This window comes from Littorina saxatilis, linkage group LG15 (genome assembly GCF_037325665.1).
Source record: "Littorina saxatilis isolate snail1 linkage group LG15, US_GU_Lsax_2.0, whole genome shotgun sequence".
Classification (NCBI taxonomy): Eukaryota; Metazoa; Mollusca; class Gastropoda; order Littorinimorpha; family Littorinidae; genus Littorina; species Littorina saxatilis.
This window is the reverse complement of record NC_090259.1, coordinates 12393147-12408183: the sequence shown is the minus strand read 5'-3', so window position 1 is coordinate 12408183 and position 15037 is coordinate 12393147. Positions and strand designations below refer to the sequence as shown.

At 40.8% G+C, this 15037-nt stretch overlaps 1 protein-coding gene across 2 annotated transcripts in view; it reads right to left on the bottom strand.

Moving 5' to 3' along the window:
• Nucleotides 1–15037, bottom strand: part of LOC138948583 (uncharacterized) — a 67730-nt gene that overhangs the window by 30522 nt on the left and 22171 nt on the right. For both annotated transcript variants that reach the window (XM_070320139.1, XM_070320140.1), the window contains exon 5: nucleotides 476–706. In XM_070320139.1, the coding sequence (XP_070176240.1) occupies nucleotides 476–706 (231 nt within the window). The remainder of the gene's footprint in view (nucleotides 1–475; nucleotides 707–15037) is intronic.

Sequence of the window (15037 nt, the reverse complement as noted above, 5' to 3'; positions counted from 1 at the left end):
ACACACGAACACACACACACACACAAACACACACACACGCACGCAAGCAAGCACACACGCATGCACGCATACACACACACACATACACACACACACACACATACACACATACACACACACAATTTTTCTTCGTTTTCTTTCTTCTTATTCTTAAGTTGTTATGCAGTTGTTTGTCTATAGCCTGGCATCCAGGGGATTACATCACACCAAACACTTCACGGGCTTTTGCGTTGTAAGACAATTGAAATGGTACACACCCACACACACGTACATACACAAACACACACACGCAATCACACACACACACGCACACACTCACCCACACACACGCACACACACACACACACACACACACCACTACCACCACCACACGGCCCCGCATAGCCACATTAAGTTGGAGGGACGTTTCAAACCATCAATCAACCAACCACCATCACAATCACCGCAACGTGACAACATCCTCATTTCCAAATACCTTCACCGAGGTCCAGGACGATTCTTTCGTCTGAGCCGTTCAGAAGCACGGAATGAATCCTGGTATCTCTCCTTTCTGTCCAGTAGATGCGATAGTCGAAGGTATCGAACTCTATATTCCTGAGGTTATTCAGCATTACTGGGACTGCGTGAGTACTGCTTATTGTTACAAAATCAATTCTCTGCAGTAACCTCTCTCCAGCAATTATTATGATTTGGTCTCCAAGTGTATCTGTAAAATATACCCGCAAAAGAAAACAACACACACACACACACACACACACACACACACACACACACACACACACACACACACACACACACACACAAAACGGCATGGCTTCATAAGTCTGCTACTACCACAGAAAATATAAAAATTGCTCACTATAGAGCGTAACACCGTTCATTCTTATCTATATTTATAAAAACGAAAAATCCATGTAGAATCCAAAGTTAAACACACTGCTAAACCATAATTACAATTACACACACACACTCATGTATGTTCACACGCGCTGCGCGACTTATTAGCCCGCACAGAGAGAGAGAGAGAGAGAGAGAGAGAGAGAGAGAGAGAGAGAGAGAGAGAGAGAGAGAGAGGGAGAGAGAGAAAGAGAGAGAGAAAGAGAGAAAGAGAATTGAATTGAATTGAATTGAATTTTATTTAACAAGGATTAAAATTTAAGCTACGCCTTTTCTTACAATCTGTCCTTGGGACGCATGGACACACAATGCTATAATTAAAAAATTAAAAGTTAAAAAGGTAAAAAGTTAACCAACAAAAGGAGGTCGGAAAACTTCAGCACGTGATGATAAAGATGACGATGATGATGATTGATGATGATGATGATGATGATGATGATGATGATGATGAAGATGAGGCATGAAGAGCATACATAATTATGTGGTTATTCATAAAATCAAATGCATACTATGCAGGTAATTATAAATACAAGCTGGTAGCAATCGAACATGTAGCAATAGTACAACAAAAATATGTTCAGAATATACAATGCACAGCATATCTTTGACGTAATACTAAGCGTGGTAAATCAAAACGCGTTAAACTACTCAGATCAGACATTAAGTGGTTTTTAACACATTTTTTTAAACTTTTTAATGACTTTAAGTGCTTACAGGATGATGGAAGTGAATTCCAAACTGAAGTACCCGAAAAAGCAAGACTGGTCTTATACAAGTCAATTCGTGGAATCGGTGGGATCAAGTTGACCGACCCGTATCTGTGGGTAGCTTTATTAAATAATGATGTAATGTAAATCGGCACTTTACCGTAATACAATTTATGCATGAAAATGGCTTTGTTTAACTTGAGATGCTTTTCCATTGGAAAAAAGTTAAGCATTTTTAATTTCATATCATTCTGTTGAGGCATTATCCTTTACGATGAGTTTGGCCGAGCGACGATAGAGAGTCTAACTTTTTCAAGTGGACATCGCTGCTGCCATCCCAGAGCGTCGAAACATAAGAGAGAGAGAGAGAGAGAGAGAGAGAGAGAGAGAGAGAGAGAGAGAGAGAGAGAGAGAGACAGAGACAGAGAGACAGAGAGACAGAGAGAGAGAGAGAGATGATGGTGATGATGATGATGATGATGATGATGATGATGATGATGATGATGATGATGATGGAACTTTATTTTTCAAGGATAAAGGTTTAAGGCGACGCCTTTTCTTACAACCGGTCCTTACTTCTAATACAAATGCAGGGGTGTCGTTTGGGTCGGCCCTTCGGCCAATCGCCGATTTTTTTTTACTTTGGCCGAAACTTTCATGTCCCTATCGGCCAAATGTCCGAAGAGTATTCGGACAAGTTTGTCCAGTTTTTTTTGTATTGGTCAGGCTTTGATTGCTAAAACTGTTGCCGATGTACTAAGTCAACTGACTGACGTTTATTTTCTTCGCGAATACCAACAAGAAGAGCAAACGCTCGATCGAGTCACTTTCGCAGTTCTGAATATCATATGAGGCATCAGATGGACAGGAAGAAATTGCTATTCACAACACAATGAGTCACGTTCACATAAAATTTGAGCCCGGTCACTTTTATAGTTTCCGAGAAAAGCCCAACGTTAAGTTGTGTGTTGCCGAACAGAAAAGGCTAGTTATCTCCCTTGTTTTTCTGATAACGTTCGTAAAAGGCTACAGATGTAAATACTTTGATGTAAAGAATAATCCTACAAAGTTTCAATCACATCCGATGAACTTTGTCAAAGATATAAAATGTCTAATTTTTCCTTTGACGCTGACCTGTGACCTTGAAAAAGGTCAAAGGTCAACGAAACCATCGTTAAAGTGTAGAGGTCATTGGAGGTCACGACTAAACAAAATATGAGCCCGATCGCTTTGATAGTTTCCGAGAAAAGTCCAACGTTAAGGTGGTGTCTACGGACGGCCGGCCGGCCGGACGGCCGGCCGGCCGGCCGGACAGACTAACACTGACCGATTACATAGAGTCACTTTTTCTCAAGTGACTCAAAAACGAAACATCAATGTTTTGAACGGAAACCATTGCAAACAAATAGAGATGCCAGAGTGGTTTCCCTTGCCTTTGTCGGTTCGCGATAGTTTATCAGTCAGTCAGTGCTTTCGATTTGGATTTGAACATCATGTCGCAACCAAAAAAGAAAAAAACTAAATTGGCCAAGGTCTGCTACCCTTCGCCAAGGTAAGTGATTCCGGACAAAATGACAGGAACACCGCCAATGTGGACAGTGTCAGTGTGAGTGGTAGTAGTGTAGCAGACGACATAGCAGACGATAGTCACCGCGAATCAAAATCTGCTGAGCCAGAGAATGAAAAGCGTCCTCCAAATCGTGGTTTTCAAACAAAATGGCTCACCCTGCACGGTCTTTTATTGTCATGTTTCCCAAGGTTTGTCAAGATTTGCACAAGATTGGAAGAGGTTTACTTTCAAGAAATTAAAGTTAAAGGTTTGAAAAAGTTTCAGGTGTCTGATGTTATTAAATCAGCAACATATAATCCAGGGGGTGTTACAGGGGTTCCCCCCCCCCCCCCCGGCTGTCTGAATTTATTTTCTATTTCTGTCTGTAAAGCCGGGGGAAGAGTTGATTGTTTAGTTGTCACAGTATGCGACACGTCTTCCTTCTAACCATACTATATGATGTCGAGAGCGGATATCAGTGAAGATAAATTGCCATTATTTAATACTAACGTTAAAAGAAATAATGAGTGGCTGCTGACACCAGTTGATAATGTTTAAAATCAAGGATAAGCCACAAATTGTTTATAAAATAGCTAACATTCTTCAGCTTCAGGGGAGCTTTGCCCCCCAGACCCCCCAACGGGACCTTGGACCCCAGGTTGTACCCTCCCCCCTCTGGCTTAACTGCTCCGCCCCTGTAATCTGTGTTCCTAAGACAATGATTGTATGTATTGGTGTTCCCCTCTTGAGTCTTGTGCTTCAATGACAATTGTTGCGGTGACTTTGTATGAGCAAAATAATAGCCGAAAATTTTCCAAGATGTCCTAAAGCTTTCTGACAGTTTCGGCCAAATGTCCCAACATGAAAATGTCTGGCAACACCCCTGCAAATGTATAATAAATGATAAACAAGTAAAACAACATGACAAATAAACAAATTAAACGAACAAACCAGCAAACAAATAGTCGGACAAATAAGCAAACAAGCAAATAAACACAAGAAACAACAAGTCGCGTAAGGCGAAAATACAATATTTAGTCAAGTAGCTGTCGAACTCACAGAATGAAACTGAACGCAATGCCATTTTTCAGCAAGACCGTATACTCGTAGCATCGTCAGTCCACCGCTCATGGCAAAGGCAGTGAAATTGACAAGAAGAGCGGGGTAGTAGTTGCGCTAAGAAGGATAGCACGCTTTTCTGTACCTCTCTTTGTTTTAACTTTCTGAGCGTGTTTTTAATCCAAACATATCATATCTATATGTTTTTGGAATCAGGAACCGACAAGGAATAAGATGAAAGTGTTTTTAAATTGATTTGGACAATTTAATTTTGATAATAATTTTTATATATTTAATTTTCAGAGCTTGATTTTAATCCGAATATAACATATTTATATGTTTTTGGAATCAGCAAATGATGGAGAATAAGATAAACGTACATTTGGATCGTTTTATAAATTTTTATTTTTTTTTACAATTTTCAGATTTTTAATGACCAAAGTCATTAATTAATTTTTAAGCCACCAAGCTGAAATGCAATACCGAAGTCCGGGTTTTGTCGAAGATTACTTGACCAAAATTTCAACCAATTTGGTTGAAAATTGAGGGCGTGACAGTGCCGCCTCAACTTTCACGAAAAGCCGGATATGACCTCATTAAAGACATTTATCAAAAAAATGAAAAAAACGTTCGGGGATTTCATACCCAGAAACTCTCATGTCAAATTTCATAAAGATCGGTCCAGTAGTTTAGTCTGAATCGCTCTACACACACACACACACACATACACACACACACACACACACGCACGCACATACACCACGACCCTCGTTTCGATTCCCCCTCGATGTTAAAATATTTAGTCAAAACTTGACTAAATATAAAAAACTAAATTGGCCAAGGTTTGCTACCCTTCACCAAGGTAAGTGATTCCGGACAAAATGACAGGAACACCGCGAATGTGGACAGTGTCAGTGTGAGTGGTAGTAGTGTAGCAGACGACATAGCAGACGATAGTCACCGCGAATCAAAATCTGCTGAGCCAGAAAATGAAAAGCGTCCTCCAAATCGTGGTTTTCAAGCAAAATGGCTCACCCTACACGGTCTTTTATTGTCATGTTTCCCAAGGTTTGTCAAGATTTGCACAAGATTGGAAGAGGTTTACTTTCAAGAAATTAAAGTTAAAGGTTTGAAAAAGTTTCAGGTGTCGGATGTAATTAAATCAGCAACATATAATCCAGGGGGTGTTACAGGGGTTCCCCCCTCCCCCCTCCCGGCTGTCTGAATTTTTTTTCTATTTCTGTCTGTAAAGCCGGGGGAAGAGTTAATTGTTTAGTTGTCACAGTATGCGACACGTCTTCCTTCTAACCATACTATATGATGTCGAGAGCGGATATCAGTGAAGATAAATTGCCATTATTTAATACTAACGTTAAAAGAAATAATGAGTGGCTGCTGACACCAGTTGATCATGTTTAAAATCAAGGATAAGCCACAAATTGTTTATAAAATAGCTAACATTCTTCAGCTTCAGGGGGGCTTTGCCCCCCAGAACCCCCCCAACGGGACCCTTGACCCCAGGTTGTACCCAATGGCATAACTGCTCCGCCCCTGTAATCTGTGTTCCTAAGACAATGATTGTATGTATTGGTGTTCCCCTCTTGAGTCTTGTGCTTCAATGACAATGTTGCGGTGACTTTGTATGAGCCAAAATAATAGCCGAACATTTTCCAAGATGTCCTAAAGCTTTCTGACAGTTTCGTCCAAATGTCCCAACATGAAAATGTCTGGCAACACCCCTGTAGAGCCAGAGAAGGCTTGACTAGTTTTGAACAAATCAATCCTGGGTATTGATGGTAGAAAATTGATAGACCCGTACCTTTCGGTGACTCTGTGAAATAGGTCCTGAATATAGTTGGGCACTTCGCCATATATACTTTATACATCATTACAGACTTATTAAACTGTAACTGTTTAACGAGCGGCAGGTAGTTTAGATTCTTTAACTTCAAATCAGCTGATAATTGTAAACCATTTAACATGAGTTTAGCTGCCCGACGATGTAGAGAGTTTAACTTTTTCATGTGAACATCAGAAACGCCATCCCAAAGAGTTGATGCGTAATTAATGTGGGATAAGATATGTGGGCATGATAAAATAGTTTTAGTGTTGCGATATCGACATATTGCTTTAGCTTAGATAGCAGAAACAAATTCTTGGATACGTTTTGACAAATATAATGTACATGAGATTGCCATTTTAATTCTTGATCGACCATCACACCCAAAACACGATGTTCCTTTACCTGCTGAACAGGTTGTGATTCCAGAGAAAGATTTAACTTAAGAGGTCGTGACTGGTGTTCTTGTCTTGTTGTAATAATCATGCTTTTTGTCTTTCCTGGGTGCACTATCATAAAATGTTGGTTACAGCAACTGTTGACTTCATTCAGACTAGACTGTAAGGAAACTTCAATTTCTTGAACAGTCCTACAGCTTGTGTGAAGCGTCGAATCCTCTGCCAAAAATTCCGTTTTAACTTTGGAATTAGATATATGAAGGGGGAGGTCATTAATGAATACACAAAACAAAATAGACCCTAAAACTGACCCCTGGGGGACTCCACTCTTTAAACATCCTTTGGGAGAGGTTTTACCATTTATAGAAACATACTGTGTTCTGTTGACAAGATATGATTTAAAGAATGAACACGTTGCGGGATTGTTCACGTACAATGCGAGTTTATGTAAAAGTAATGTGTGATCTACAAGATCAAAAGCTTTCTTAAAATCAAGAAATACAGCCCCTGATATGTCCGAACGATTAATTGCCGATAGCCAGTTATCACATGTTGATGAAAGAGCTGTACTACAGGAATGTTTCGGACGAAACCCAGATTGAAAGTTGTGAAATAATTTGTATCTTTCCATGTAGTTCAGAAGATTCTTCTGGATGTGCTTCTCTAAAGGCTTTGATAAAATAGGAAGCAATGAAATTGGTCTGAAGTTATTAGGGTCAGACACATCTTTATTTTTAGGAAGTGGAACGACCTTTGCCGTTTTAAATGCATCAGGAAAAATATCGACTTCTTCATTTACATTTTTAAATTGTTTCAATCAATCAGCCAAACACACAAAGTGCTCATTGAATTCGTCAGGAGAAATGGCACTATTTAATCTGCTATTTCTTCTCTGGGATTTACCTAACACTTCATTTATGGCTTGCCAAAGCATGGCAACATCCTTTTTGTCTTCAACCAATTTATGAAAATGATTACGTTTTGCCTGGCGTACTAACTCGGTAACTCTATTGCGTTGTGGTTTAAATTCTGATTTCCTTTGATTTTCCTTCAAAAAATCACGTAGTGCCATAGCTTCTACAATCTCAGGAGTAAGCCATGGTGGTAATGTAGGAGATTTTACTCGGTGTTGCCTCAGAGGGGCATGCTTATCAATAATCGGGAAGAATATACGTGAAAAACAATTAAGCGCCTCCTCAGCCTCAGTGCAATTAAACACATCATGGAACGGAGCTGAAGATAAGTCTATGAAAAACTTAGACTCGTGAAATTGTTTAAAGCTTTGATATTTGATGGTTGTGTTTCCTTTTGTATGACATTTTGGGATTATATAGTTCCATGAGCAGCAAGTCACGTACTGATCACTAATGCCAGAATGTACCACATTAACATTCGAAACCATTGTTTTTTCATCCGTGTAGATATGGTCAATTAATGTCGCAGTTGATGCAGTTATTATTGTTGACGTTTCAACTAGTTGTTGAAGGCCAAAGAGGGACAAAATTGTGCACCAAGCTGTCTGTGGTTTATGCAAATCGATATTGAAGTCGCTTAATATTAATATAGGCTTATTTTGCCTGGTTCCGAAGGTCCATTTTCGGTGACGTTATGTTCGTTCCCTAGCACTTGGAAGGCGTTTGCTATTGATACACCGTATTCGTTGTGCTGAGATTGGTCGTCCTGAATAAGGCGTTGCCTAGGCACAATGTCGGAGATTATCGCATGTTTACTGATCACATAACAAAAGCAGCGGTTGCCATTGGTCAACTAGGAACTGTATATCAATTGATATCGTGCAGGAAGTGCCTAGTGAATTTGATATCGTGCAGAAAGTAGTTTATGAAGTTTAGGTTTGAAGAAACAAATCTCACCTGAAGGAAACAAATGTCTCCCTGTGACAAATGGATTTGTACATAGTTTAGTCTAAATTATTGTTTAAATTTGTTTTAGCAATTTTATTAAATGTGTGCAGATTAGCTTACCATACTTTCAATCCGCATAGTATGGCCTGATAGAATTGACCAATGAAAGAAGACGTTTCAATCAGCATAGTATGGCATGTTAGGATTGACCAATGGGAGAGGAGATTACTAAATTGGAGGAACTTGAGGTAGCCATGTTTGTCGTGCCGAGCAGAACATTGTTAACTTTCACGGGAGACGGGTGTGTCTGCCCGGGTCTCTACATTTCATAGAATGTTTCTCAAGTAGCATTGAGGTCGACTGTATGTGACTCATGCTTGGATGAATCATGTTTGATTCAATGCTGTGAATATACAGGTATTTATTGAATTGTATTTGTTCAGTAATCTTGACTTGTGAAATGACTTTGAGAATAATGTTGTGAATTGGATTAGAAGATGTGTGAGCTGTTGTCTGCCATTTTGGAAAGGAATGTTTGTATTTTCCTTTGTAATGGAGTATTTGGTAAATGAGCTGAAATGATACTGTAATAGCATAGGCTAGTTGACGGATGAATGTGATATTATTGAGTAAGAGTGGAATTAATAATTTGTGGTCGACGGATGCAACGGCACAAGGTTGTAACGCAGCGCAGGAATTCTTGGAATCCCACCCCATATCACCATGGTCGTAATCTTTCATGGGTGTGATATGGATCAAGTAAATGAACCCGCTGAACTGTGAGTAACCACTGAACTGTGAGTAACCACTGAAGTGTGCGTAACAAGTGAATTGTGCGTAACAAGTGAACTGTGAGTAACAATTGAGCTGTGAGTAACAAGTGACAACGTCATCGAGGGACAGATATTCCTTCACATAACTACTCAACTTATTATTATATTTCAGTGAATTTAAGTGAATGTTGATTGTGTGTGAATTGCCATGCATGTATTTTGTATGAATGAAATATAGGTACGAGGGCAAAGGGAAACAACTTGTTTATGTTTTTGTGCCTAGTTTGAGTGCTGTGTGTGTGTGAAATGGAGTGACTTAGTAAACAGAGTTAGGACATGCATTTCTGATAGAATTTTTATTTACAAACAGACACTTTCAGAAAAAAAAAATTCGTAACACTCCCTTCTTTATAAATCACAAATTTATAAAAGGAAAGTAACTGCATCAGAAAGATTAAGCTGTGCAATGACGAAAAAACAACTTCTCCCACCCAGCTTTAACAGAGAAGCAGTAGAAAAGAATGTTACAATCTTACCGACTGAGGTGGTTGGAACAGCCTTAAACAAGGCTGACCTTGAAAGTACCAGTACTCAGAAAACTGTGAAATCTCTTTCAGTGTTTCAGCGCACATCACTCACAAACAGGCAGGAAATAAGCAGACGATTTAAACAGTTCGCACCTGCATGAACCATTCTTCACCCTTCTTAGTCGTAGCCATACAACATCAACCCCAGGCATCTTTCAGTTTCACACAGTTACAGCGCCTTCAGCTGAGGACACCATTTTGTCGTCTGCACTCAGTTGAGCTTCGACTCTGAGCTTCGACAACATTATTTATATTATGCAGTCCATCGACGCCGACAAATACCTGGAAGCTTTCTTGGACACAGAAAATGAGCCAGAGGACTTCACTGATACAGCCTGGCGCACTTCAGTTCCTGCCATCGCCGTTCAGAATTGCCAAATCGCACAGTCAAAAAGTCTACGCCGGACTGATAAAGTAACTGGGACTTTCGTACTTTGCTGTTCCTTCCAACTCCACTGAACTTGTTAGCCTTTGCTTGTGATCTGTTGAGACCGTATATTTTTGTTCATTTTGCTTTTTAAATGCACTATTTTTGTCGGGGAAAAAGAAACTGTTACTGAAAAATAAAAGTAAGAGCAACGAAGTTCAGTGCGAAAGCAGGAAAAGAAAAATCCAACATTTCCAACATGGCAGTAGCCTCCCTTGCGTTTGTCCGACTTCTTTGGTTCAGGCTACTGTTCCGAAATCGAATGCGATAAAATCGTTATCGTTAGATTTGACCGTGATATCAACATTTATCAGTCTGAATGTCTCGAAAGGCTGAATCATATCAGATCTCGGCTCCCGCCTCGATCTGATATGATTTCAGCTTTCTCGACATTCAGACTGATAAATGTTGATATCACGGTCAAATCTAACGATAACTAATACTACTGAAATTGGAACTGTAGTTTCATTGGGGTTTTGGTCACTGTTGTACGAATGCTTTTGTTTTTTTGTGCTGTCTTTTATTTTAGATTTGAGTGATTGTTTTTCTTTCTCAAGTGCATTTACCCGTCCTGTGAGGTTCTCGATGCTAGTCATGAGTTTGTCCAGTTGTGTTTGAAAGTCCAGCTTCAGTGTGTTGCTGATCTGGACTTTGACGTCTTCGACGAAACATTTGTCTGCCTTGCTGTCGCCAAGGCCGGTAACAGAAACTCCCAAACCGTCGATAAATCTCTGGACACCACTCAACCCCTCGTCCACTAGTGCAAAACGATTACACACAATGGGGGATTGTCTCCTGTCCGCCCAACGACCTTCCCCTTGACCCTGCTTGTGACCTCGATGTTTTTTGCCCCCGCAAGGGGTACGGTACTCTCAAAGCACCAAAAACCTCAAAGAGAGATAACTGGCGGAAACCTTCCTATTGTAGTCTCCTGTATGACGGCTTACTAGTGCCAAAACCTCATAATTGTAATTATCAAGGGAGTAATTTTCCCTTCACGTGTTAATTACTAATTTTCCCCGGAAAATTACTAATTTTTCCGGAAAAATTACTAACTTTCACCTGTTAATTACTAAATTTTTAGTTTTGGCTCACTTCCTGACGGATTGCTAGTGCCAAAACAAAAAATTAGTAATTTTCCCGTGAAAATTAGTAACTAACAGATGAAAACAGTAACTGACAGCGTTAATTAGTAATTATCACGTGATAATGGGTAACACCAGGTTTTGGCACTAGTAAGCCGTCATACTCCTGTCCGCCCAGCCGAAATTCCCCTTGACCCTGCTTGTGACCTCGATGTTTTTTGCCCCCGCAAGGAGCACGCACCCAAAACAGGCGGAAACCTTCCTATTGGAGTGGAGATACACGGCGCGTGCGGTGGGCTTGGTGGTCACGCGCTGCTCGTTTGATTGTGACTTTGCCCTGTGCTGTGTGACGTGCTGCAACGTGGTCAGATTGTGGGGTGGAGGGGGGTATCTCGACAACTGATGAGCGGGGGGTGGAGGGGGGTATCTCGACGACTGATGAAAGGGGGGTGGAGGGGGGTTTCTCGACGACTGATGAGAGGAGGGCGGAGAGTGCTAATGTCAACAAATGACGAGAGGGGGGTGAAGGGAGGTGAAGCCTCTGTATCAACCTCTTCTGTAGAAGTATTGCTCTCAGGCTGCGGTGGTGTGCTTTGGGTACCGGCAAGTATCATAGGCATCCAACATTGTAAAGGGAAGGTTGTTAATGTTAAGAGATGAGCACAGCTTGTCAAAATCACCCTCTCCAGTATACGAAATGACCAGAGGGTGGATACTATCACACTCAGTGGTAGACCATATTTTACATGCCTTGCCCTGACATAAGAAGGTGCCTGCGGGGGCAACTGTAAAATAAAGAGATAACGTGACAAGCTTGACGCCAGCTGTTAACAGCCTTATCACAGTCTTCGCCAAGTTGGGAAAGTCACTTTTCTTTGCGTTAACGAGTGGACTTGGTGGGAAACTAATAACATCGTTATTTTGATTAAAGTCCTCTATGGTAAATGTAAATTCGTCAAGAGACAGTGATGTATATCTGTGGGTTAAAATGCTGCGCCACAGATACATTTCCTCTTCTCCACAACTAAAGCGTTTCTGACAGGGGTCCATGCAAGGAGTATCGAGCCGGGGGAGTAGCGATACGGGGGAGTAACGAGCTGACCCCCATGCAAGGTATAAGTTTGGATTCAGCCATGTCGACACGGCGACGTTAAAACACTCACGTAGTACACATACTGCATCAACACTAAAACAACGAACCGTGCCGGGAGGTATAGATTACAGGGGTCAGTGGAACCATGGTTTTAACACAAGACAGTCTCGCGCCAAGATAAGAATCGCATTGGCACGCCATAGTTCCTCGGCCGCACACGGCCGAACAGACATTAGACACATAGCCGACGCTCATAAATCACCCACGATAAAGCTACTCTTACACTGTGCCGAATTGCCCTTGCGAATAGCATTTTCCAATAATTCACAATGATCGGGACATGGTCGCAAGACATTCTATGGTGCGCCAAATTGATATTACTATCGTTAACAGTTATAAAGGGTTTTGAAACTATCGTTAACTGATATATAGAGTTTCGAAACTATCGTTATCTGTTAAATAGAGTTTCGAAACTATCGTTAACTGTTATTTAGAGTTATATCAATAGCGCGTTTGTGCGCGCTATTGCTAAAACTATGAATAACAGATAACGAGGGTTTCACAAAACGGCGGCATGGTGCGCGCAAGTGATATTACTATCGTTAACTGTTATATAGAGTTTCTAAAAATAGCGAAGGCGTGGTCGGATGTTTCGATGCCGGCAAAATGGCTGCTGAACGTTTCGTTCGAGCGAATTTGCACTAAATTACTACAACATTTAGTAGATCATATTCAAGTAACTGTCGTCTGATAAGTCCATTTCGCTGGCACTTTGTTTAATCAAGTAATCAAATCTTCGTTACAGCTAGCACGCTTCCTGTTTTCACAGAAATATTGGTCAGTGTCAGCTTGACCCGTTCTCGCTGCCGCGCTGTGTCAGTGCGGGTCAGTTTGTACACATACGGCTGGCATGCATGCAGTGGTCAGGTTGACCCGTCCAGTACCCAAAACACCAAAACGCGTCGTGGGGGATGTCACTCGGGAAACACGTTTTGTGTTTGTTTTGAAAAATACCCACTGTTTTGTGTAGTGCGTCTGTCATGGTCTTGTCCGCGAATATTCAGTAGGCCTACCGTCTTCAAACCGCACACGTGGAAAACGGTACGGCCGAAAGTACAAAAGGGCCTAAAGCTAATATTAAACAAACTCAACAATGATTTGAGAAGACGACAACAGAAGAACGGTCAATAACTAATGTTGTAGTTTTTTAAATTGTGTTTCTAGTTCAAATGTATATTTCGTAGCATAAAGATAGTTTTGCAATGGCATATCAGGGTTTTCCCATTTGGGAACGATACCGACGCGCTTTTGATAAAACTATCGTTAGCTGTTATTTAGAGTTCCAGAAACTCTGTATAACAGCTAACGATAGTTTCGAAACTCTATATAACAGATAACGATAGTTTCGAAACTTTACATAACAGTTAACGATAGTTTCAAAACCCTATAGGTCCAATTCATTCTTCTTACTCGGCGTGACGTTATCAAATGGATCGGCTAGCTTTAGCCCTAAGGGGCACAACTCCGCTCATACTCTCTTCGCGCCGCCATATTGGATGCCGTCTTTGTTAGTTTTCTTCATTGCACTCTTGTTCTTTTTGCGTATTTCACTGTGTATGCAGACAAAATGAAGAAAACTGTGCATGCATGAGTCCAAAGGGGATCTGCCTTTTTAACACAACAGCACAACATAAAAAGTAAAGCAAGAATACATTATTATATTCATTTATTTATTCTTTATCTCAAATTACCATGCAGACAGTGCACCAAAATTCACAAGATAAAGCTCTCAAGACAGGCAAATGAGGTACAATGCAGCTCAGGTAACTACTGCAAAGTATAATTTTCAAAGCATCCTATCACAGTGTTCACTCTAAAGGCACAACCGATGGACAATTTATTGTTGATTAGCGCACTGCACACAGCAAAATATAACCAGTTATAATCGTCTTCTCCGCTCAGTAACTTCCTTCCAGTTGTCACCCTGATGGTAAACAACTTTAGGGATCCTAAAGTGTGCCTGCTGACTGCAGTTTTTGGCCACACAACGTGTCATTTTCACTTTTGTCGAGTCGCCACCCAACGCTCAAGCACTGTCAGAGATCGTGCAAGGCATCCAACATGGCGGCGGATGACCAATTCCAGAGAGTTACGACCCGTGATTCTCATACCGCGCGCGCCGAGTAGAAATGCTGTTGATAACTTGAGTTTCTGCAATGGGCCTATATAAAGTTAACGATAGTAATATCAATTTGGCGCACCATAACATTCGTAAATGTTCTTAACCATTCGCCACCATTCGTCTCTTGTTTTGAACATAGCAACATGTTCCTAATATTCGCAAAGAAGTCATATTCTTAACTTTTTTGCAACGTACTTGTAAGATTTCGCAAGACATTCGTAATCATCGCAATGTATTCGTAACGCTCGCAAGGCATTCGCAATCATTCGTTATACCTGTCTCACACTGTGCCGAATATCCTTGCGAACATTCGTAATCATCGCAATGTATTCGTCAGGCTCGCAAGGCATTCGCAAACATTCGTTATGCCTGTCTTACACTGTGCCGAATATCCTTGCGAATATAGATTCGTATGCATTCGCAATGATCAGTAGACATTCGCAAGCACTCGCAACCATTCGGAAGACATTCGCAAGGATTCGTAAGGCTTCGAATGGTCAATATTTTTCCTGTCCATCAGTCTCTTTTTTGGGCCAAATACAACATGTTCATATACACATTTCTTGCGAATGTCTTAC